The sequence below is a fragment of the Macrobrachium nipponense genome, chromosome 17, assembly GCF_015104395.2.
Source record: "Macrobrachium nipponense isolate FS-2020 chromosome 17, ASM1510439v2, whole genome shotgun sequence".
NCBI classification, from domain to species: Eukaryota; Metazoa; Arthropoda; class Malacostraca; order Decapoda; family Palaemonidae; genus Macrobrachium; species Macrobrachium nipponense.
In genome coordinates, this window is record NC_087210.1 from 56912044 (window position 1) to 56937043 (window position 25000).

Below are 25000 nucleotides of genomic sequence, written 5' to 3' on the forward strand. Positions count from 1 at the left end.
TATATATATATGGGAGGGATTTAAACTGGAAAAATCTCAAAACTTTTTCCAAAAATCAAGAGAGGAATATATCGTCTTGTCAGATATAATTCACCCAAGTTTAAGCAGTCACCGAAGCGTACGGTAAGAAAAGAGAGAGAGAGAGAGAGAGAGAGAGAGAGAGAGAGAGAGAGAGAGAGAGAAGCAGCACTCAATTTCGTACTTGTTACTGGTGGCAAAGACCCAAATGTGAGGGAATCTGAGACAAAACTCGAAGGAACACGGAATTATAAGCGCATTCTACCACGAAATGTAGGAGAGAAATATAAATAATATAAGGTAAAACCAAAGAGGATCCATAGCATATTTTGTTTTTAAGAGCAATACACAGTAGTCGCTAGCAGTCAAATAAATCATAATTAGCAACAACAAAGTATTAAGCCATAATACTTTAAAGCACGAGCAGTATAGAATAAAATGTACGCACCGTTGACTGTATTAAGTTTAGCTAGTTTCCTGTTCGTTCAACATATAAATATATAAAATTATATATACACATATACATACATATCATATATATATATATATATATCTATATATGTATGTATGTATGTATGTATGTATAACTGAATCACGAAAGTTTGGAACGTGATGAATATATAAGTGAAGATAGAAGCCACGAAGGAAAGTGGAACAATAGAGTAGCTGCAAGATTTTTCGACTCAACGTCCTTTACTTAGCAGAGTCTGCTAAGTAAAGGACATTGAGTCGAAAGATCTTGTAGCTACTCCATTGTTTCACTTTCCTTCGTGGCTTCTATCTTCATATATATATATATATATATATATATATATATATATATATACATATATATATTATGTATATGTATACATACATACATACATACATATATACATACATAACACTGCATATGTACAATAAGCGTAGAGGTGAAGATGACAGTAAGATGAATAAAAGTTAAAGAGAGGACGAAGATATGTCAGTCGAGAATTTACTACCAACCATTATGCAATAATTTGGAAGGAAAACGAGGCCAATAAAATAGGACACATGGACATGGAAAGAAAATGGCTGACAAAGTACTTGAAGGGAATGAGTTGCGATAAGTGATGTGAATTCACCTTTTCGTTCGGATGATAATTAAAGAGCAATGAAACTTTTTTTTTTGTGGTTGAAATTCCAGATGACATAAAAAATATCTGGAGCTAAGACTGAAAAGTTGTGTGAACGTGAATCTGAAATGTGTGCATGAAGGGGTTGTTCAAGTATGCCAGCGTCATAAAAGAGAAGTGCGGTTGCTGACATCTGTTGAAAAGGTATGTATGTGTGAAAGAGGTGGCTTTGTGGGTGTGACATGACCGTCTAGGATGAGTAAAGAATCTCTCATTCATTTGTTCATTCTTAGAAGTTATCATAGCTCCTAATATACTTTATTTATTTTCATTATTTTAGCACTGATACCTGAATGATCATGTGTAGCATTTGGCTGATAGAGCAGATGGATGCCGGGTATGAAGAGGAACAAGAGAACTCGTCGATTCTCTTCAAACCTTCATTATACAGAGTTGAATTACGGGAACGCCGTAGTATTTGTCAAACAAGGAGTAAGACTGAGGTCGACGACTTTCAAATAGTAATGGAGTTCAGAAAGACGGAAATATCGAGATTTTATGGCCACACCATCTTTGAGAACTAACGTGGAGGGATCGCAATTAGTCACGGGTTTATTAAGAAGAATGATGCAATAGTAGCTGGAGGCCCCCCTAAGAAAATGTCACTCGGAATGTTCAATATCCCTAACCAGCTGTCATTCTTGGTAACGAAGAACAACACCACTTCCCGCAGAAAGAGCGGATGACCATCTTCTTACACACATTTTCTTGCCTGGTTAAGATTATTCGTCCCTCTGTCCCAGATGTGTTTTGTACATTAACACAATTTTATGCAGCCGTCTTCATCACCATAGAAACTAGAGTGCTCTCTTTCAACATGTTTTCGTAATTCCAAAAGGAAACTTAAAGAACAATAATTCATTAAAAAGTTTAGAAACCAACTGTTTATAATTTCCGAAACTGGCCATCAGTTGTTTATCAAAGGCATTCAGCCGGTGTATACACAGACAAAAATGACATAATGCCTTTCTCTGGAAGATGAGATTTCAGCACGAGAAGAAAGTAACCCACAAGAGCAAAAGCATAAAGAAAGAGACAACAAACGTGATAAAGAAAAATTATCGTGGAAAAGGATCACTGTAATCACCTGACTATTTTCATTACCGAGAGAGAGAGAGAGAGAGAGAGAGAGAGAGAGAGAGAGAGAGAGTCTGTGTAGACTCGTTTCTGTGACCCTTTATTTCAGCCACTGAAAAATCATTATTTTTTATTGACCTTCCATGAATCAAAATAATAAGCAATCAATCGTATACTTTCTAAATACGCCATAGTTGAAGAAGTCAAAAGTATATAATATATGCGCTAATAAGGTAGTGACACTATTCGCTGAGTATTGGTGGTAGTTACTGCTTGTCGTTTGCAGTAAAAGAAAATTAAGACAAAAGACTTTTAATTTGTGTGCCATTCCATTGCTGAAATATTCAGGACTTTAAACCTGATACGCTTCAGTGCTTTCATCGACAGTCTCATCATTTCATTTTGTTTTCAAGTTGCCAGGGCAATGGAAAAAAGGAACTTTAAGTTTGATAAAGTAGATAATTTGATCCCATGTTACGCGCAATTGAATCATCAAACGTCTTTGCCAACCAGTGTGTCGTGTAAAAATAGTCTGTGCAAATTATAACAAGATGTTAAATGTTGTTAAATATGAGGACGAACGTGAGCATTTTGTGTGTGTGTGTATACATATATATATCTATATATCTATATATCTATATATCTATATATATATATATATATATATATATATTATATATATTATATATATATGTGTGTGTGTGTGTGTATGTATATATGATTAGATATATATATATATATATATATATATTATATCTATATAATATATAAATATCATATATATCATATATAAACTAGTACATATATCCATATCATGTTGTGTGTGTGTGTGTTTACGTCTGTACCCGGACTTGATAAAATTTACAATCTATTGGAAAAATCTTTTATTAAATCTAACTTTTTTTTATTTCAGATAATTTTAGTTTTTTTGTTTCATTAAAGTTAGTATCCTTTTCAGGAATATTAGTATTTCCTCTCAGTCCTATTCCATAATTGCTGTTCCATTCACAGAATACACAATTTTTCTACGCTCGGCGCTTAATCTTGCGGATATTTACCGATGATATACCCATATGAACCCAGGTGGCAGTTAATTTTTTAGAACTCTCTCTCTCTCTCTCTCTCTCTCTCTCTCTCTCTCTCTCTCTCTCTCTCTCTCTCTCTCTCTCTTCGGCAGTGGTTAACGTCTACTCCTCACCATTGAGAGACCAGAGTTCGATTTTAGGCAAGGGAACATGTTGGGCGTGTTTCTTGCAAACCAAAATTCCGTAATCTTACAGCATAGGCTCGTTTTCTTCGTGTAGAAATTGAACTCAACTTCGGATAAGGAATTAAAATTTCACTTTTTAATTAAACATCAGAATCGGGTTCAGGATAAGCTGCTGTTATGGATGAGCTTTCACGGGCCTGAATTTGATGATTAAGTTAGATTAAAAACTTGCGGAGAAATTGGTTTCATCTTCAATGTTCCAATCTTTTTAAGAAAAAAAGTGTTCTGATGCAGACACAAATTAGTTGAAGAGACATTTATGTACTGATAGGAAGTGAAGCAGTACTGTTTGGTTTATATATTTACCATAACTGATGCGTTTATGTTTAAAAAACTCATAACTTGGTGTTAGCTCCTTCGATTCCATTCACATAAATACCAGATTGTAGATGTAAATAGGGTTGAAATAACCCTTACATTGCAATAGTGGTTCCCACGCGTGCCTTCAATATACCAAGAAAAATCAAATAAAATGTGTGCTAGTCCTACATGTGGACATTCCTCACGTTTGACATTCTGTTGGTGGCGCACTTCGATTTCTTTTCTTATTGAGAAAGAGAAATGATTTACAGATCGTCTTATGATGACATCCATGATGAATAGACTCAGTGATAAAACCCGCTAAACATATATGGCGAAGATGTGAACGCAAAGGAAAAGTAGTTCATTGTTTAGAAGGAAATTAGTGACCAACACATAAGTTTAGTTAGTACCCTTAAACAAAAGCAATACCATATTTTCATCCTCTACCTATCGAAGTCCAACTTCAGAGCGTGAGAAAGACCGAATCAGACTCAAAAAAAGTCAGTCGAAGATTCCAAGGAGCGAAGTGACAGCCAAGACATTTTCTCAGCGGCCGAGACGAGGAAAACAAAGGCAACAAAGACATTAATAGTCCTCCTAAAAGCCCTTTAGACAACGGAGGCCTCTAAAAGACAGGCGGACAGACAGTCGAGAGTTGATGGAGCTTTGTCTTGGTTTGTCATAATTAGAGGTTAAAGGCTGTTTAGGGCAAACTGGCAGAGCGCGGCTGAGGGGAGAGGAGAAGGAGTGAGAAAGAGGGAAACGCAAAGGGAAAGAAAGGGGAGACGTCCTCTCGTTCACTCGGAAGGGAAAATACTACTGAGGGGAACTCTGCGTAAAAACGAACATAGATTTATGCGTATGTAGATGTATAGACAACCGGTTCTTGTACATGGGAATAGTATGCGTTTGTAAACGTTGGGTTTATTTTCTGGGAAAAGACATTTTCCTCAACAGTGGGATTATTCGGAGAAACAAGTAAGTACTCATAGAGCCAAATTTACTCTTGCACTGACGAACAGTACTGGGGAAAATCCATACCTCTTTAACCGTTCATGTTCACACAGATAACTCACAATCCTCCCGATCTTCGAGGTAACATAAAAACTAAACACTTTAAGATCGATGGCGAAGCCCAACATCAGGCCATCGAGTCGTCAAATGAAAATCGAAATATAAAAGAACGACGACCATCATTTATCGGGTGAGACAATTCTTTCCCTCGTTGCTGTTCGAAGTTTTCGTCTTCAGTTTGCAATACGATTCGTGGAATGTAAGCGCTTAAAGTTTACAGACTTAATTAGCTATGTCCAATATTCCGCATCTGGAAAGCCTCATCCACGCTAGCACCAATCGCTCTTCTAGTCACAGGTAAAACACTGTTTAAACTAACAGGTGATCTTCCAGTCACGTGTCTGTTTCAGATTCACTTCGCCTATTTATACCGCCGCTTAACCTAGTTTAAAAATGTGCTGTATACGAATAACGATACACAAATAATACTCACATGAACAACTATGTAATTCTTCAGCAGGAGGACTGTTGTCTGCCTTCTAGACCTGAAAATAAAATAAACAGAGATGTACTGTACTTGTATTCATTATAATATACCTCACAAATGCATAGGTACATTCAGACAGATGTATACGCCCACACGCGCACGCATACATACTACATATATATATACATACATACATATATATATATGTATATATATATATATCTTTTGTGTCACGCGGCGATGATGATTTTATATATATTTATATATATATATATATATATATATATATATATATATATATATATATATATATATATATATTATATATATATATATATATATATATATATATATATATATATATTATTATTATATTTATATACATATATATATATATATTATATATATATATATATATATATATATATATATACACACACACACACGTCACCACCGCGTGACTTAAGGGACCTCTTTCTTGGGCTTTATCATCCACAATCTCCGCTTACCTCCGGCCTACCTTTTCATGGTCCTAATCCAAATAGATCTGGGTCTTCCAACTCTCATATTGGCCACAAGAACCTGCTTACTCTATGTACTTGCTTTCTTATTGTAGCATCCAAGAATCTGGTCCGTATAGCAATACAGATCTCTTACTGCGGGAGAGCTACGGAGAAAACTAATAATGAAGAGAACTCAAGTTAAGACTTATATATGACCATATCATAACACATAACATCTATATCTTTTCCGCAACCTGAGCCCGTAACACAATGTCGAATCAATTTAAAAACATCGTAGAAGGAAATTCGGTTTAATCGCCATGAACGGGCTTGATTTTTTTCTAACGCTGCTTCGGTTACTTCAAAGTTTTTAGAGTAATTACAATTGCCAGGCTTCTATTCACAAACCCCTGAGTCGTATAACAAATATTATTGTATTACTGTTCATGATTATATTTAATAAAAAAAAAAATCATAGCTCCTTTTGACAGCACATTCTTAAAATGAAAATATATTTTTCTTTGAGAACCAAATAATAATTTTCTCAAAGTATGATTAAAGATATACTCGTAAATACTGTTTATCTTCAGCTTAAAGCAACCATCTTTAGATATAGAACCAGCTCATCAGTGTGTTTCAGTTCAAATCCGCACAAAAAAAAAACACTTAATCCAGTTACAGGAATATGAACATCAATTAATTCAATATCTCTGTGTCGCATTAGGTCATACAAACTCACTTAATAAAGTTACATTCAGTTCAGGATAAATTCCTTCGTGTGGACATACGGAAGACTTATGCGTCCATACTTTGTAAAAGACAACGCCATCTTCAATGGTATCTTTGCACCTGCTTGCTTATCTTGATGGTTTCATTACTATGAATGTCGCCTTACTTCATGCACATCAACTTCATCGTAATGAAAGTTTGCTGCTAAATATTGAATGACTTCTGTGAAACGGTTTTCTCGAGAGCGATTATATTTCCTCAACAACTTGGCTGAAATGAGTAAACCAGGAAGAAGTAGCAGATTTCGACCAATCTTTTACTACGTTGATTTCATTATTGATGGAATAACTCACAGGTTTCATTTTCATATGATTTTTTATTCAACGTCAAATCTGGACTATTTTACGCATATTTCACTGTCTATGTTGTTAGCGTTATTTGTATTCCGTAACAAACTTAAATCATTCTATAGTAACTTGACCATCTTAGGAATAAAACATTAGTGTTGAGTAATTTAGCCAATTTATAATACATTAAAAGGTAAATTTTCGCCAACTACATTCGGGGATGAAAGGGCCCTTTTCTGGCAGTAATGTTATTCATGGTTCAATTTTTCTTTAAAAGATTACAATAAATATGGAAAAAAACCCAGAAAAGATCAATTTATACGAAAATGAATTACTAACGTTCATTGCATATATAAATTATTATTTCAATTAACTTCAACACTCTGCATAACGTGTGTGTGTGTATATATATATATATATATATATATATATATATATATATATATATATATATATATAGAGAGAGAGAGAGAGAGAGCGAGAGAGAGAGAGAGAGAGAGATTTGGTTAATTGGCCATTTACATCTCTGCAAATAACACAAAAGAGCCGGTCCGAGGTTGTATCATCACAGCATCCATCTTCCCTTTTTTTTTTTTTTTTTTTTTTCTTCTTTTTTATTTTACTACCGCCAACACACTCTCCCATATGTTGTTAGACTCAATTAAGTCCTAACGCAATTTTTGTATAGGCTAGACGCAAAATTAGATTTAACGCAGGCGGCCGTCATACGAGGGCCTCCCCCCACTCACCCCCTTCCCTAATAGGGGGAGGGACGGGGAGAGGGGAGAGAACGGACGGGAAGTTACAAGTTTATCTGTACGATAATGTCTGTTTTTCTCATGTCCAATCGTGGCACTTATGAGTCACAACAGGTTAATCTGGTTATAGACGGGTAAAGACTGTCTTTCTGTTTGTCTGTCTGTCCGTCCGTCTGTCAGCCTCTTTGTCTGTTAGAGTATGTCAGTAGCAACATTATACCTAGAACTTTTGAGAGAGAGAGAGAGAGAGAGAGAGAGAGGAGAAGAGACGAGAGAGAGAGAGAGAGAGAGAGAGAGAGAGCAAGACATTTGACACAAAACGCAAAGAAAGTTATCATGTATCTCTTATAGCGCGCTGGGCAGACCTCTCAATCGCCGTTAGGTAAAAAGTTTCAATTTCTTCTGTTAGTTATTCTTGGGAAAATGATTACTAACGATGACAAGCTTTTTTGCTCAACAATAAAGGTTCATTTTACGGGAGGCGAAGAGGAAAAATTCTTGAAAGAAATGTCATTATACAAAGTATGTTAACTTTACAATGTTTTCATTAATTTAAGGAAAATGGTGCAGAGCAAAATGCATTCATACGAAAATTCCTATTGACCTGAACAACAATGATGTTAATCAAATTTTAACCACTTATAATATCGTTCTTCTTTAGAACAACAATGTTCTTATAAAAGGCAGTCATGCATTGTGCTGAAAACAAAATCACTGTAAATGATTTGCTTAAAGAAAATAACGTTCGTGTCAGGTTAGGATCGAATAAGTATGCATTGCAAAAAGGGCAAACAATGAACTGAGTATAGATATGATACGAGAGATAGAATAATAACAGAATAGTAACGGGAAAATGGGAATAAAGTGTTTGCACAAACAGACTCAACAGATTCAAACTGTGAACTATAAGTAAAAAAACAAGTAAAAAGTAGGCCGAAGTTTCTTCCGTAAAGCGTATAATGCTGTATGAGCCGCGGATCATGAAACTTTTAGCCAGGCCCGGTAGCGGCCTGTCATGTAGCGCTTCCAGATGTACGATCATGTCTAACATTAACCTTAAGAAAAGACAAAAACTACTAAGACTAGAGGACTGCAATTTGGTATTTTTAAGGTCTGAGGGCGGACAGACAAAGCCATCTCAATAGTTTTCTTTTATAGAAAACTAATATAGGAAGAGATAGAAAAAGAATAATAAAACTTGAAAGGCGAAAAACAGAATGAGATGATACAGACAGCACAGATGGCGTAAGTCTCTTCTTGGCTAAACTGTTTCCCCGAGTGACAACACTTTCGGAAGCTAATCCTCCATCCTTTACCCACCAAAGATAAAAGGTTACATTAGCGTGACTTATCAAACGCTGCGTCGCACAATACTGGAGGCTCGGGATCCGCGTAATGAGCGAACAATGGCTGTTTGAAGAGCCAATGAGCGAAGCGAGGACAGATGCTATGCAAAAGTCACATTTACGGCTGAAAGAATGATCCGGAAAGGGAGGGGAGGTACGAGGGGAGCAGAGGTCTCATGTGGAAGAAGAAGAAGAAGAAGAAGAAGAAGAAAGGCGTGAGACAATTTTAGGGTTTTTATGGAAGACCCAGGAAGAACGTCACTGAAATCAATGTAAATTCGAGTATAAAAAACCGGATGTTTTATTTTCTTTCTCAAGGTTATACGACTATTTGCAATTGTCAATTGAGCACTCGAAGTCACGTATAAAGAACCGGCGAAAATATCAGACCGGAACAAGGCTAAAAAAGGGGGAAAAAAATCCTAACAGAATGAGGGGGTGTGAGGGGAATGTAAGACGAGAAAATGGAATCGTGAAAGGGGTCAATTATGGAGAGAGATTTTGTCCATTCAACAATATTAGCCAATTCAGAGTAGGATAATTCCCCTACGTCAGGTTAGATGAGGGAGCCGCTCTGACGGGGCTCTTTGGAGTGTGTCTGCTATTATCTCCGACAACCCTCCCACTCACATCCACTTTCCCACTACCACACCTCCCCCGCCCCCACACCCTCTTTCTCGTCTTTCCCCCAAACTGATCCCACCCCCACCCCCTCCTTCAGTATTCTAACCTTCTGGGATACCCATCGTGAGAATAGGTCGATGCTCTTATTCCCTTTTTATAAACGTTTCAAAACTTTTGTTGGTGTTCGTTGGCCTGATGGAACAACGTCTTTTCCCTCCAGCGTGGAACGTCTGCTCAACTAAAAGTTTGTCGTTTTCTGCGCACACATACTACTTATATGTATAATTATCATTATACAGCATTTCGTCTGTCTCCGCGCATTCATCACAATGATGGTTTAAAAAAGGGATCCAGCATTCATCTAGTATCTACGATATTTTCAATCAGGCAGCTAGATCTACTCCAAGGTGATACTTACCATAGTTGCCACTTTAATGCTTCATTTAACCCTTAAAGCATCGCAGTCGGTGCGGGAACTTGTGAAAATCACGTTGTATTTCAAGTATACAAATAAAGAAAGCAGAGCCCATGCAGCCCGGAAACGTTACGAAATATAATTAAAATAAAAGTTGTTTAACATTCATATATATTATCTACTCTTTACTTATTAATTTAATTTTGTCTTGCATGATTGTGTAACAGGCTCCTGCTTTTCAAAATTATTTCTCTCTCTCTCTCTCTCTCTCTCTCTCTCTCTCTCTCTCTCACACACACACACAGTCGTTATATATGTATATATATATATATATATATATATATATATATATATATATAGTATATATATAGATATATATATATATAGATATATATAATATATATATATATATATATATATATATAATATATATATAATATATATATATGTATGTATGTATGTATGTGTATATATGTGTGTGTGTGTATTGTAGTGACTTTTCACAGTTTCCGCTACTACATCACCTTTACTCTGTCCTACCATAAAATATATGACTCCTGATGTGAAGATATCATGGAAGAATTGAACGGCAGCGTTCATAATGCAACTAATTTAAGAGGAACGATTTCAACAAACTAAAGGTTATGGTATTCAATGAGTCACCTCCAATTCAAATAGTACAAAGGAAAGACCACCTCATCTCCTTTGAAGTAAGTCATGTAAGCTTTGAAGACCTCGGGAATAGACCCTTATTCGCCCACGCTATCCATGTGAAGCCAATTTTTATATACGCAATTTTGACCATAAGACACCAAAAAAAAATGTTTGTCATTCAGTATTGTAATACTGAATATTATTATTTAATTAATGTAGAATACATCAGAAATATCTTTTGAATAGTTAGGTATTATGATCTCGTCTTCGGGGAAAGTAAAGCAAGGCAAAAACAGCTATTAAAGGCGCGTGCTAAAGTCTACGGTCAGATACAGCGTCGTTTCAACAACGAAAATTAAATACGTTATATTTTATTATAAATAATTATTCTGTACTGTTCAACATGTATATTGTTTATTTTTTACATTTTCATGCTAATAAATAATCATAAATATCCTATCCTAAAATTCCTGTATCCCTAACTCAATGCAAAACACCTTTTTCAAAAGCTTTTTAGGCTTTCACAAAGGAATTTTCAAGCCCCTAACAAGACCAAAAACGACAATAATAACGACAATAGCAAAGTAGTTTATAGGCTTACTCCTCGAGTAAGAGAACATCTTCGGAAAGATTAGCGTGAGAAAGCTATATTGTCTTAAGTTTGAGGACAAAAGAGTGATTCCTTTCTGCGTGAAACCGGAACCTTGTCTCAAGTCTAAGAACATGTTATGAAACCCATTAAGTCTCTGTCAGAAAGTGATTCCTGGTTCTAATTTTCCATGAAGTTCCCTTTACCTTTTATTTCAGTCCAAACTGACTTCTTTTCTTAAAGATAACCATGGAAGCCATCAGGCTGCTGGCGAAAACTTGGTTCTTCAATTTTAAGGTTACAAATTATGACGACGAAAGATTTTGTATTATTCTAATTCTGAGAGAGATAGTCTTCTGCCATACCCTAAAGTCTAAGATTAAAAGACCTTAAATCTTTTGACACAAACATAAAAAGACTGTATCCTATAGATGTCCAAATAATAGTTTCTACCCATATATATTGAATATAACGAAGAAAAACTGTGCAACTCACAAGACAGTTACTTTAACGAACTGTAGACCGGAGGCTGGCTCTTTATCAAAGGTTGAGTGAAGAAAACACACCCCACAAACCATTTAATAATGGTCGCACTCGTCATAAAATTCTATTACAAGTTAACCTAATGTTCATTATAAGCATGAAAACATTTCAGAAATCAGCCTCAGACTCAAATCTTTTATCATTAAAGAGAATAGTATCTTATTCAAAAACTGACTGCGGTATTAAAAGCTGGAATGATGCATTACGAAATGACCACAATATTAAAACTGTTCGCGAATCAGGCAATGATCAATTTCCATTATTCTGAAAATTATACCACTAATACTTTTTTAAGAGAACTTTTAAAAGCCTCACATAGGCTTCAAAAGGCTCTCTAATTCGAAAGCCATAAATTCCCGATTTTAATGAAATCTAAATATTGACCTTGATCAAGAGCAAGTATTTCACAGGCCAAGTAATCAGTAGTTTTTTGCACGCTAAGTTCGTACAAAAAGATATCGGAAGAAATTTTAGATTATTGTAGAGCGTTAAAATAAGTTTGTACGAAACCAACAGGTTTCGTAACATTATCCACGAGTAAACCAAAAGTCAGACATTTTGATCATTTGCAGTATTGCAAAACTTTCCCTAAGAACTTTAGTCCTGGGAAAACGGGAGGTGAAGGTACAAATTGGCGGTGGTGGGATCGGGGTGGGGATGGGGGTCTCGGGTGTCGGGGTGTAAGGGTCCCCGGGGCGGTAGGGTGGTGTTGCCGGTGATTCTTGCTGAAGAGTCTCCTGATTCCCAGAGTAACCTGATCTTCCCTCTGGAAAAGAGGGGAACAGAGAGGGGAGGGGAGGGGACGGGAGAGGCCAGAGATGGAGGAGTGAATACCCTCCTTGGTGTACTATAGACGGCAGAGCCTGGGAGGTGGTATGGAGGAGATGGTATGGTGGAGTGATGGGGTGAGAGGGTATGATGAGGGCAGTGGGGCATGGGGGAGATAGAAATCGCTGGAGAACCACAAAAGAAATTTGAATAAGAGAAGGATGACAAAGGGATTTTAATCTGTTGTGACGTAATGATGACGATAAACAATTAAAGGATGATAATTGGACCTGTGGACGTGAATTTCCCGTGCGAAGAGGACGATGAATTAAAGGACATAGATTCTAATATAACAATGAATAAGAGAGCGGTACAAAGGCGATACCGCTATTATGAAGTGTAATACTAATAATTTTTGTATGTTTTCTTAATAATCAATACTTGATAATGAAGACTACTGATTATGAATTTTCATTCTATTAGTGCACTGACTTTTAAATATCATCATAAAAGTATTGTGCTGATGTAAGTTATTTTTCTATTTTGCCGCGATCGAGTGATACGGAACCTCGGTTGCATAAAGGATTATATAAGCACTTGGCGAAGAACAAATGTATAGACTTATGATATCTACCTTGAAGAGAAATAATTGCTACCTGTGTTTCTGATCAGTATGATAACAGAGAATGTTCTTGGCATATGGCATCGAATGATACTTGCACTAACTTAGAACATGAACTAAATATTTTGTAAACTGGGAAAGGGATATATTAATAAGTGACCAGGAAAAATAGTGACATTTATGGTGACGTGCGATATACTGGATATGCATAAAAAAAAAAAGATTTATTGAGGAAGATCTGATGAACAAAAACCGAAACGAGACAGCGATCGGTGGAGACGGTTAAAAATGAAATCAGCAGCTAATGTGATAATTCCAAACCTGTTGAAAAATGAGACAACATATTTTTATGTAACAGATTTTGCAATAAGGCATCGGAGTTGACAAAAGCGTACGTATATATCATGCCTCTGTTTCTCTGTCTATATATCATTGCTTGTCGTGTATCTATATCTTGATACAATATTTTCAGCTTTTCAATTTGTCTTGCTGCAGAAGTTATGCGTCTTTCATAGTGAAATTGAGGAAAATGAACGAAGTCAATTGATATTACAATTAAAGGTACATGTGAGTTATAAATTACAAAAATAAATGGTCAAAATTACGGCCGAAATGTTATAAACTTGATCTCTGTTCAGTAATGTCTAATAAGCAACTTCACACACCTCTACCTTGGCTGGTTCCTTGTGCAGAATAGATTTTGGTGTAGGCGGGAAAAGTTGCGGAGGGCCGAAGAAAATATACGTTCGCGTTATTTTGGGTAAAATTGTAGTGTGAGACGGAGGGTAATCTGCCTTTTAAAGGTATGACGTTGAGGATCTTTCCGCATATGTCTTTTTCATCTGTTTGAAAGACTTGGATTATACCTAAGGTGAGGGATATTGCAGGACCTCATACAATAATTGGCTATGCGATGGTAATCAAAATGGCAGAAAATCAAGCAAGATTAGATATTGCATGTTCCACGACAGAGAATCCTTGATACTGAGGGTTCCTGGGGAGGGGGGAAGGGAGATTTTGGGAAGGGCGTTGGGGAAGCGCCTTTAGAGCTACGCCCGCGAAGGCTAAAAGAGGCATAACAGTTAATCGTTATCTGTCAATTAACTGTTGGACTCTGACTCCGGGACACAAAAGCCGGGGCGCAAAAGCTTATTGATTCCGTCTCGTATTTCACAGAGAGAGAGAGAGAGAGAGAGAGAGAGAGAGAGAGAGAGAGAGAGAGAGAGAGAGAGAGAGAGAGAGAGAGGAACATGCTTATTTACAGATCTTTATCGTCTTTTCCACTTGACATGTTCTACTTTTGCAAAATGCGATTTTCTTAAAAAGTACAGCATAATAACATATGTATATATATATATATATATATATATATATATATATATATATATATATATAGAGAGAGAGAGAGAGAGAGAGAGAGAGAGAGAGAGAGAGAGAGAGAGAGAGAGAGAGAGACTTTACCAAACTAGTTTGTAAATCCCAGTATTACAAGATCCTTTCATCAGACAAGCATATTAAGGATGCATCGTTCGACAGAACACTGTATTAAATTGCTACGATTTTTGCAGTTCCCTATCACCTTTCATAAGAAAACGAAATAGCTCAATGTTGAGCTAAAACGCGTCACGAAACGACAAAAAAATAAATAAATAAAAATAAAAATAAAAGAGAGAGAGAGAGAGAGAGAGAGAGAGAGAGAGAGAGAGAAAATAAAAAGGCGCCTTTCAACCCAGCAGCTTCACCCAGAGGGTTGTCCCACGGTTGTCGGTCGTACGAGCCAGCTCTAATTACCCGCTCTAATCTTTGCCTAATTGACGCAGGCCGATGTTTACTCTTAGACTCCGTCATTATGTGAGACTTCCGATGATCACACACGCGCTCTGCCTCCTGCTTAGCACATGAAGGGCCTATGTCCCGAGGTCAGGTTCCGGGGGAGACAGAGAGGAAGGAAAAGAATGAGGCGGTGTTGAAGATCGAGCCCCAGGACCAGCAATGGTGGTGGTGGTGGTGACGACGGGGATAACGGTGTTGAATATGTTGGAAAAGTTAAGGGAAATGTGGGAGGAAGGAGGAATAAAGGGAAATCACTCAGAGGTATAACACGAATTCCCTCTTGCGAAAACAAATCAGGAATGTCCGGGCATTGAAATGCAAAGAATTAGCAAATAAAAATGATACAAATCTGTGGAAAACATAAGGAATAGTATCACGATGAACAACTACAGTTCAAGTCGTTTTAATAAGAAAAAACAAAACCAAGCTTTAAAAGTGATAAAAACAAAAATTCGCCGATATCATTAGGCCATCGTCGTCGGCAGAATGCACGTGAGCCTGCATGCACTGATGACAGATAAATCCTCATCGTAATTGCCTTGACCCCTTGTAATTAATCGGCTTTGTCTCATTGCAACGTAATGAGAGTCATTGTGACGAATTAAGGACTTGCTGAGTGGAGCATAACGTCACTGCAATAACTGCAACGGAAAGCCGGGCATAACACAACGAAAGAATTCTTCTAATTGCCTGTGCTAAGCATAAGCGTTTAACAAAAGAATTCTTTAAATGGTCATTAGGAAATCAAAACCAAACTTGTTCAGAATGGCATCCCTTAAGGTTGATTATTTTCATTTAGTTACTTTTAAAGTTAACTGGTATCGCTGAGCTTAGGAGGCATTAGAGACAGAGCAACATGTTAATTGTAACGAGGAATCTGTCTTGATCTTTATTAGGAAACCTTGTAATCGAATAAGCAGCAAGACCTCTAACGAATATCTCTGAACATGGTGTCTCCTTAATAGATCTCTAATGCATGAAAACACGTCGGGAGTTGTTGCAGACGGAATAAATCTCCAAATGGGACGTAAATTGACCAGTTTTTCTTCCTCGAAATCATAACGTCTTATACATAGATGTAAATAGATCTGCAGTCGAGTTTATATTATGGTGCTCGAGGCGTTCCGAACAATCTCTTGTGATTTCAAATCAGTTAACTTACGGCATTACCTCCAGTACAGGATACTTAAAAAACCGATTTACTTGCAATAATTGGGAACATTCGGACTGAAGGCGACTGCTTTGGCTAAAAACAAAATATGTTGTTTTTATCCGTTGTCTGAGTATAGATGGAACTTATAAAAAGTGTAGATAACATATAGTATACTGCAAAGACCACTCCAGTACTGGCAACTTAAAACCTATTACCTTTTAAGTATAGCAAAATCTGACCTCTTGAAATCTAAAATTCTGAAAGCATAAGAGGTTTAGTCTGGCTTCCGTTCTGAAGGAACCGAAGATGTCCTCCTCATAATTCAGAAGGCTAACATGAATGTGTTTAATAATTAATAATTATCAAACACTAGTTATTTATATTTATATAGATTTTTGGCATTATGCCAGCACTGTGGAAACTAAGGCCATTCAGCGCTGAAACGGAAATAGACAGTAAAAGGTTTGAAAGGTTTTACAGGAGGAAAACCTCGCAGTTGCACTATGAAACAATTGTTAGGAGAGGGTGGGCAGTAAGATGGAAGAAAGAGAATATGAACGGAGGTACAGTAAAAGAAGTGAAAGTAGTTGCAGCTAGAGGCCGAAGGACGCTAACTCATGGTACCTGTGATTTGGATTTCAGCTTTATTTTTCACAGTAGTCGACGGCCTAACGTTCTGCAGAAGAAAAGGCCTTTATAACATAAATTAGACAAATATATGAGTGAATAAAGCATGTGTTATAAACTAAATGGAATGACTAGTCAATTGATGACAATATAAATAGTATATGAGGGATTCCTTACGTTTGCTCTAGATACAGGTTGAACAAATACGAGCTACTGTATTCCTGGAACGCGGCTATAGACCCATTTTATGATGCTACGGACGAAAGCTCTCCAGAGCTGGGTCTCATCCTCTTAGTAATTGATTTATCTTTTCCTGTGATTGTTTCACTATGGCTGTAAGTGCATACATGTTCTGTTACAATAAAGCGCTGTATGTGTAACTAATGAATTAGAATTTTCGCTTACTCGGGAAGTAAGCCTACAAACTACTTTGCGGTTGTTGTTGTTGCGTAGCGAGGGAGGGGGGGGGGGGGGGGCGTTAGGGGTTAGGAAACCGCTATGGAAAATCCTAAAAAGGCCTGAAAAAGGTTTTTCACGTTGAGTTAAAAATGCAGGAATTTTAGGACAGGATGCTTATGATTTATTTATTAGAATGAAAATTAAAACATAATGTGTATGTTCAACAGTAGGTACCGAAAAATTATTTCTAATAAAATATAGTGTATTTATTTTAATTTTCGTTGGTGAAACAAGGCTCTATTTGACCATAGATCTTAGCATGTTTTAATTTATTTGGTGTACTGAATTTATATCTTAGCACATTTTAATTTGATTGGTGTACTGAATTTATGCTATGTTTCTGTTCTGTTATTTGTTTCCACTTATAACTGAGAGTATAATGAACATATTTAATTTGTGTCCTTTTTATTTGATCCTTGTTGTTAGTATGAGTAGTTCTAAGTATGAGTATTAATTACGAAGACCACTTCATGTTAAGTTAGAAATATAATGTTTACAAATTATGCGCGAAGAGAAAATCTTGCACGTATCCCGAGTAAGCTGGAGGTCGCATTACGCCTTGTTTAGATAAAAATTATGCATTTAAAAATCAATTCATGTATACTGAGAATCCTTAACGCTTTCACTGAGATTTTTTTTATTAGCATTAAAGGGAAATTTAGATGAGCATACAAAGCTTTTCCCGTATCATCTAACTCTCTTAGACACTTGTTCTGCTTATTTCTCTCGTGCAATATTCTGTGACGAAAAAAAACGGTTTTCATATTATTGTAAGGATCTAAGTTTTTATCTTAAATGGATCTAATTAAAGCCATGTCAGATGTACTTCTTTAATTTACACTGCCTAAATTAGACAGAATAAGATCTACACAATTTTCTGCAATAGTGGTACTGAGCATGCTCGTTTCTTGTCATCTTCAGAGAGTTGGAACAAATGACTCCGGGAACGAAGAAGGATTGGTCGGTGAAGATAGCCACTGGATGAGGCTGAACGCTCCCCTGTACCCCGTGGTGAGATGACTTCAAAACTGCATTTTATACAGTCTGGATACACGAGCATTACCGCTTACTGTTAAGTGACCGCGACCAAGTTTCTGTTGTAGAGGGAACTTAATTACGGTTGATTTAATTACAAACTGAAATTTCTGTTTTCTCATGTATACTTAAAGATTTCGGCTTTATTTCCTTCTTATTAGCAGCTTTCTTATTAACTTCCATCGCTCGGCCATCGTTTATGTCAGATTTAATTCATAATCTTGAAGGCGCAGATTAGCGAAAAATGGATGAAGATAAGTTGGGTGGAGCAAAATCATTACCGCCTTACCAACATTTTAAACGCTGCCACTTATATATGGAATAATACTTGTTATTATACCACCAATAATCACTATGGTTTTCACGTCAGTGTATCCAGACCATTAAATAAGGTTTGAATAGTGATACTTCAACTGTATTAATAAGCAATACATTATAAACTATACTGCATTAATAAACATTACAGCATAAACTTAAGGAAGAATTTCCCTCAAGCACTGTGCCTACCTTATAGTTCAGATTAGTACAATACGGTGTATTTGTAATCTTCCTTTATTATCCTTTCAAGTACGTTAACATCTTCCTAGTTAATGAGCTTATCGAACAGCAATCTGAGAAATAAAAATGTAGTTCGACAATCATTTGCCTTTTATCATTTCCTCATCTGACTTTATGATAATATCGGTGTCTTTCACCTTCCATTTTATAAACAAAAGCCAAACTTAATTTATAATCTTATAGTTACGGATAAATACTTAATGATCTTGTTTGCGTTTTTATTTGATAACTTCTACCTTTAAATACTTATTTCTTTGGTAACATTTAAATCGTCCTTTGAGAGAGAGAGAGAGAGAGAGAGAGAGAGAGAGAGAGAGAGAGAGAGAGAACTTCAGGGAAATACAGCGGGATTGGTATTTCATGCATATAAATGTTGCCGATTGCTGCTTCGTAAATGTCAGAGTAGTAATTTTGTGATGTTAGGCTTTCTTCAAACAACTTTCATCTGTAGCTTGCAAAGGGTTCAATAGGACACAAAAGAGCCCAAAATCCTCGGATGTTTGCTAACTGATGCTCTGTTTCTCTGCTCCTACAGACCTCAAGGGACTTGACCTCTGTCAGCTCGTCCATAGTAAGGGCATCCTTTACAGAATCCTACGCAGCTGCAGCAGCAGCCGCCGCAGGCGTTCTGCCATCCACAGCGGCAGCGGCTGCCGCAGCAGCAGCGGCCTACCTACACCCACACCCGTACCTGCATAAACCAGAAGCACATTTCCTCTTCCCTGGAGCTAGTAAGGATTTCTTGAACTTCTCTTCTATTATCTCGACATTAATTGATTTCTTGAAAAAATGAACTTTGGCATTTAACCATTTTGAGAAGAAAACTTTTTTTTTTTATTGCTTTTAGGGATTACTATAAAGATGTTCTCACGGAATGCAAGCTGTTATCTAGATATGTAAGCAGCGTTTGTAAGGGTGCGTCATTGATCAATCAAGTCATCAATACATAGTATAGTGACTAACCAATCTGAAATTTTCACATTTCGTGCGAAATTGTTATCTAATACTAAAGTAATATTTAAATCATTATAAAGTAATTTCTCGTGCTTCTTTTCATGACGCTTCCAGATACACTTTCGGCCCTAACAAACTTTCCTAATAATTATTAATAAAGAAATCTCTCCACCACTTAGGTCTCGGTTTCGGAAGTCTTTTTGGCGGGAGCGAAGGTGCACTCAAGGCCTGCCGACGACGCAAAGCCCGCACAGTCTTCAGCGACCATCAACTGGGGGGCCTGGAGAAAAGATTTGCTGCCCAGCGGTATCTCTCCACGCCCGAAAGAGTCGAACTTGCCACAGCTCTCAATCTTTCAGAGACACAGGTAAGCAAATTTGAGAATAGTGTAACTAAGGTAAGCTGAGGAGAGACCATGAGGCATATGCTTGCCAAAGGGAGACCATGGGACGCAGGTAAGAACAAAATAATGCATGTGCCATAATTTATCTTCAAAGAAACCACTAAGCGTAGGTGTGCTAAAGAGACGGTATTTTCTGACACAAGGATGCTCAAGAGAGACTCAGCGACACAAGACTGCTAAAGGTAGACCTGACACACAATGTTGCCAAGGGTATCGAAAAGAGACTAAAATACAGGTACGTCAAAGAATAACGTGCTATATAAGTAATCTGGAAATAAACTGAGACAAAGTTAAGTTTGTTGAAAATCTAGTTTCCTTTCAAAGAACTCACAAGACACCCTGAAAACAAACAGGAACCATAATGCTACCATAGGGGCCTCTAAGGCTAGAAGGAACAAACCTATCGTAATTCCTCAGAGTTGATCAATATTCTGACAAGACAAGTGTTGTGTCAAGCTAAAGTAAAAAAAAAAAAAAATTCATTCTCTTCCGACCACAGGTGAAGACGTGGTTTCAGAACCGCCGGATGAAGCACAAAAAGCAGCTTCGCAAGCACAGCGAGGACAAAACACCAGGTAGCAGCAGCAGTAGCAGTAGCAGCAGCAGCAGTAGCGGAAGCGAGGGAGAAGCGCACCTAGCAGGCCAGGCCCAGCAGGCTCATGGCCAACAGCAACTGTCGCGATCCATGTGTCCTTCTTCACCAATGACAGGAGGTATGATACTCAGTTCTTTGTGCCTACTTTATTGCTCATTTACCTAATTTACCTTCTCTTCGGTGAATTTTTTCCTTATTTATCTTTTAACCTCCGGCGAAGCGATTATGATTATGATGCAGTCTGTTTCTTTGTTCCTCAGTTTGCATTTTGTTGGGACCCTTATGTAACTAATTCTGTGGAATTTTACAAAAAGTTTACTAAGTATGCCTGGTGACAGGTTGAAGGTTGAGATGCGAATGTAACTTTTGGGGAGAAGGGACACCTTTTATCAAATGTTCCAAGCTTAAGAAATCGACACCTCGAAGTACTCTTACCGAAGATTGTGCTAAACATTTATTAATAATTACCTCTATAAATTAAGTCGTCTGGATCCCCTTAAAAAAAAAAAACTGTTTTTGTTCCCCAAAAAGTATGTGCTCATATAGGGGTTTAACACTGCCCTACGCATCCGCTCTCTATTTAGTTTTTTTTTTTTCTATTCACTGGTTTGTTAGACGATCAACTAATGCTTATATTTCATCGTGCTGATGAAATCTCAAAATCGTCTCAAAGATTGAAAGTATTCGAAAGGATTATATTTACCTCCCCAAATATTACTGCATACATGCACACCCGCATAAGGTGCAATCAGGTACAGTGTTACCGTGGCCGAGTACCAAAGCGCTCAGCTTCCGTTTACCAAGTCAATGGATTGCTTTGAGCTACTGCCCACCACCTATCCTAACTGTAAATGTTAAAACATAAATCAGTGTTTTGAGATTCTTTGGTCGTCTGGGGAGAACTGAAGAAGTAGGATAGTAGAGGTGAAAAAATTTAACAATTTGGAAGTGTTGGAAGGAACGAACAGAGAAAAACCGTTTTCTATGTAGGCGTATAAAGCACCTAACATATATTGCGACGTACTCGCATACAGTAGCTATTATTGTAGTAATCACACGAGGTCAGATTTACTGCTGAAATTCTTTACTTGGAAGTTCTCCATTGGTATTAGTTAGTGCATTGATTAGGTAGTCCCCAAGTTTGCTTCTCTTCCTGTTTCTTCACTTGAAGTTAAAGAAAATTCCGTTAAAGAAAATTCACTTTTGATTACCCTTCCTTTAGCGTGTTCCTTAAGGAAGCAAATTAGTTAATAATTTTGTTTAAAAAGTTTTGCATTGGGATTCCAGCAACATATTGGCTTTGATCCGACTGGGTTTTCTTTCACAGGGAAAAGATGGAGAAAAGACAGTTACATCACTGGCCTTCGACAAAATATTACTTTGCTCAAAAAAACATAACTTAAATAATCTGTCTTTTTTTCTTCATGTTCTTTGGTCAAACACTCGAAGAAAATTCCGGGAGGTTTTAAAGACCCCTCAACGAGATGTGAGTAACCACCTTCTCTAGACGAAAATAGCATCACTTTCCTCTCCTCTTTGGCAGTTGCATCTCCGTGCACCACGACCACTGCCCGGGACAGCGACATCTCTCATTCCGATTATGAAGACGAGATTGACATCGTGGGCGTCCCCGCTGATCTGCGGCATGGCCACGCCGCCCACGCTCATTCACAGCCTCCCCATTAGAAGCCCCCATCTCCCCCTACCCCTCCGCCCTCCGACCCCGTCTCTTAGAGGATCTACTAGTTCGACCACGATGGCATGAAGGCCTCTTCTGTGTGAATACAACGGACCTTTTAACATGTTCCGCCTTCAGTGCATCGACAAGAAATAACTACTACCCTTCATATCTCTAGTCACCAGTGTATTCTTAAGGTGTTATTGCGCAGCCGATGCTGTCTCCCGTAATTAAGGTATTCTATGGGAAAGAAAAACGGAAATGTCTTGCTTCATTTCAAAGCCGTATTTTCAATCTGGATATTCAGATGAAGCTCCATCGTTTCAAACTGTATATGTCTGATCTCAGAGATCAGTGAATGACTCCTTTTCTTATGAAGATTACATTTACTCTTTGTTGCTTCTTTCGAAAATTTCAACACTCAGAGCTACTGATCACATAATATATTTTCGTGTACGCATAAATTCGAGGAAAAAGTTGAAAGAGTTCATGGTTGAACCGTTGCGTGCACTACTTGTACTAGGTATGAATTATATGTCTATGTCATAATATGTATTTATGCTTCTGAGGGCATATCTGTCACTTATTCTTTTATTCCGAAATATGTTTGGTATTACTCATAATATCACAGCTTTGAATGTCAAAACAGTTGTACTTACGCCAAATTATTTGCATCCTACATACGATATACTAAATTCGAGTATGCGCTTACTTCCGAAAGCTATCTATCACTGTCATGAAAATACTTTGATTCAACATTTCATAGAGGGTCTTGCTTTAATTTAGAATTTTTAAAAAAGGCCCGAAATAAGTGATAATGATATCACTTGATATGTTACTTCGTAGATTTATCCTAATATGTTACTTCGTCAATTTAAAAGTAAATCTATAAACCACAGGTGAACGACTACACTAATAGCACATTCGTATTGAATGAGAATGTTACAGAATGTAGGGCCTATAGTTTCAGATGGATTTACGACGGACAATACAGTTGGCCAGTTGGTGGTACTTTTTCTTAGTATACAGTACCATCTGTTGAGACTTGCACTGGTCCACATGAAGCCGATTTTCATAAACGAATTATCTTTTCCAGATTTTCTAAGAAGAAAATGAAGATTAAAAGTGCCAACAATAATCAATTTCTTTTTCAAAGAAAAGAAAAGTGAGAAATGTCACTTCTCTTATGATACAGTCAACTTTTGAAAACTGTTACGGTGAAGATTTTTTTTTTAAATTCAAACAACTTGCTCTAGAACTCGCTTAGCGACTTTCTCTGGGGTTTTGAGTTTTCCAGGCATGTTACTATTACATCAACTGACTGCATTCATTTAGCATCCATCTTCACATAGTCGGGTATTTCATCAACATGTAATAAAGCAAGATCCTCGGCGTTGTAACGTATGATCGTCTTGATTGAGTTTGTGACACTATTCTATCATAGTTTTGAGAATCAATTATCGTTTACAGTGCATCATCATTGCATCTTCTACACATGTCAGTGGTCGACGCTTTCCTCGTACCTGAATAAGAAAGTACCTCTCAGTCTATTTCATTTAAACAACTTCTCCTTCAAGAAGAGCTTTTGTGTAGAGACACCAAAACCGTTTCGTTTCGTTATAGATCTATGTTTGGAAAACGTGAGCAGTGAATCCTTTTTATAGAAGTTTATAAGACTGCCCTCCGCCTCGTGTATTGGCTATTTTGTATATAGAGTTCTCCTAAACAGCATCTAACTTTAAACAATATGTAACTCTTGTCTAAAAAAAAAGGTTATGAGACGTTTTTTAATGTTATCCTACTATAGACTAGTCAGTTCCCTGTGATTTTCAGTAGCATCCCACCTGAACAAAGCATCGTTTTGTAAATAATGTATATAATTTATGTTATCTTTTCGGATATTAATAAAAACAAAAAGTCAATTACTGTAGTTTGAGTTTTACTGAGACATCCAAAAATGATCGGGGAAGATGAGTGGGTCCTTCCATTCAAAGTTATTCTTGTTAAAATTCTTCTCATGCACATTCATGCTATACGTTTCCTATTTCTTTTGCCGTGTTATAGTTTATCTATACTTTTCAAACCCTCTGAACTCAAAAGTCGTTTCCTTTTACATCACTAGGTTAAGCATCTTTATCCGTGAATCTGGATATGCTTTGCCAGTGTTATCCTATAATAGGTAAAATAACAAAAAAGCCAAGTGTATCTGATGATTTTTAGACGACATGAATTCGGAGTGTAGAAATATAAAAAGTTATTGCAATGGCCTTCACTTTATTCTTATTGGCTTTTTTCTATGGCTGTGGTCAATAAACTTAAGTCAATAGCCATATCTGAAGAGTTCCATAATCATCGAATTAGTCTCTTGATAGTAAGTCGTTTTCAATTGAAAGCCCTTTCCTTAATGCATGTGTTTAACGTTAAAATGTTCTTCTGACCGAATTCTCGTTAGTCCTCATAATCTAACCCATTAAGGAAGGGACA

At 37.0% G+C, this 25000-nt stretch overlaps 1 protein-coding gene across 1 annotated transcript in view; it reads left to right on the top strand.

Moving 5' to 3' along the window:
- LOC135196042 (brain-specific homeobox protein homolog) overlaps positions 1-24426 on the top strand; it is a 44956-nt gene extending 20530 nt beyond the window's left edge. Inside the window, exons 2-6 of the mRNA XM_064222514.1 lie at positions 18215-18304; positions 19422-19617; positions 20020-20207; positions 20743-20956; positions 22382-24426. Of these exons, the coding sequence (XP_064078584.1) occupies positions 18215-18304; positions 19422-19617; positions 20020-20207; positions 20743-20956; positions 22382-22524 (831 nt within the window). The 3' untranslated portion in view covers positions 22525-24426. The remainder of the gene's footprint in view (positions 1-18214; positions 18305-19421; positions 19618-20019; positions 20208-20742; positions 20957-22381) is intronic.
- The last annotated feature ends 574 nt before the right edge of the window (positions 24427-25000 follow it).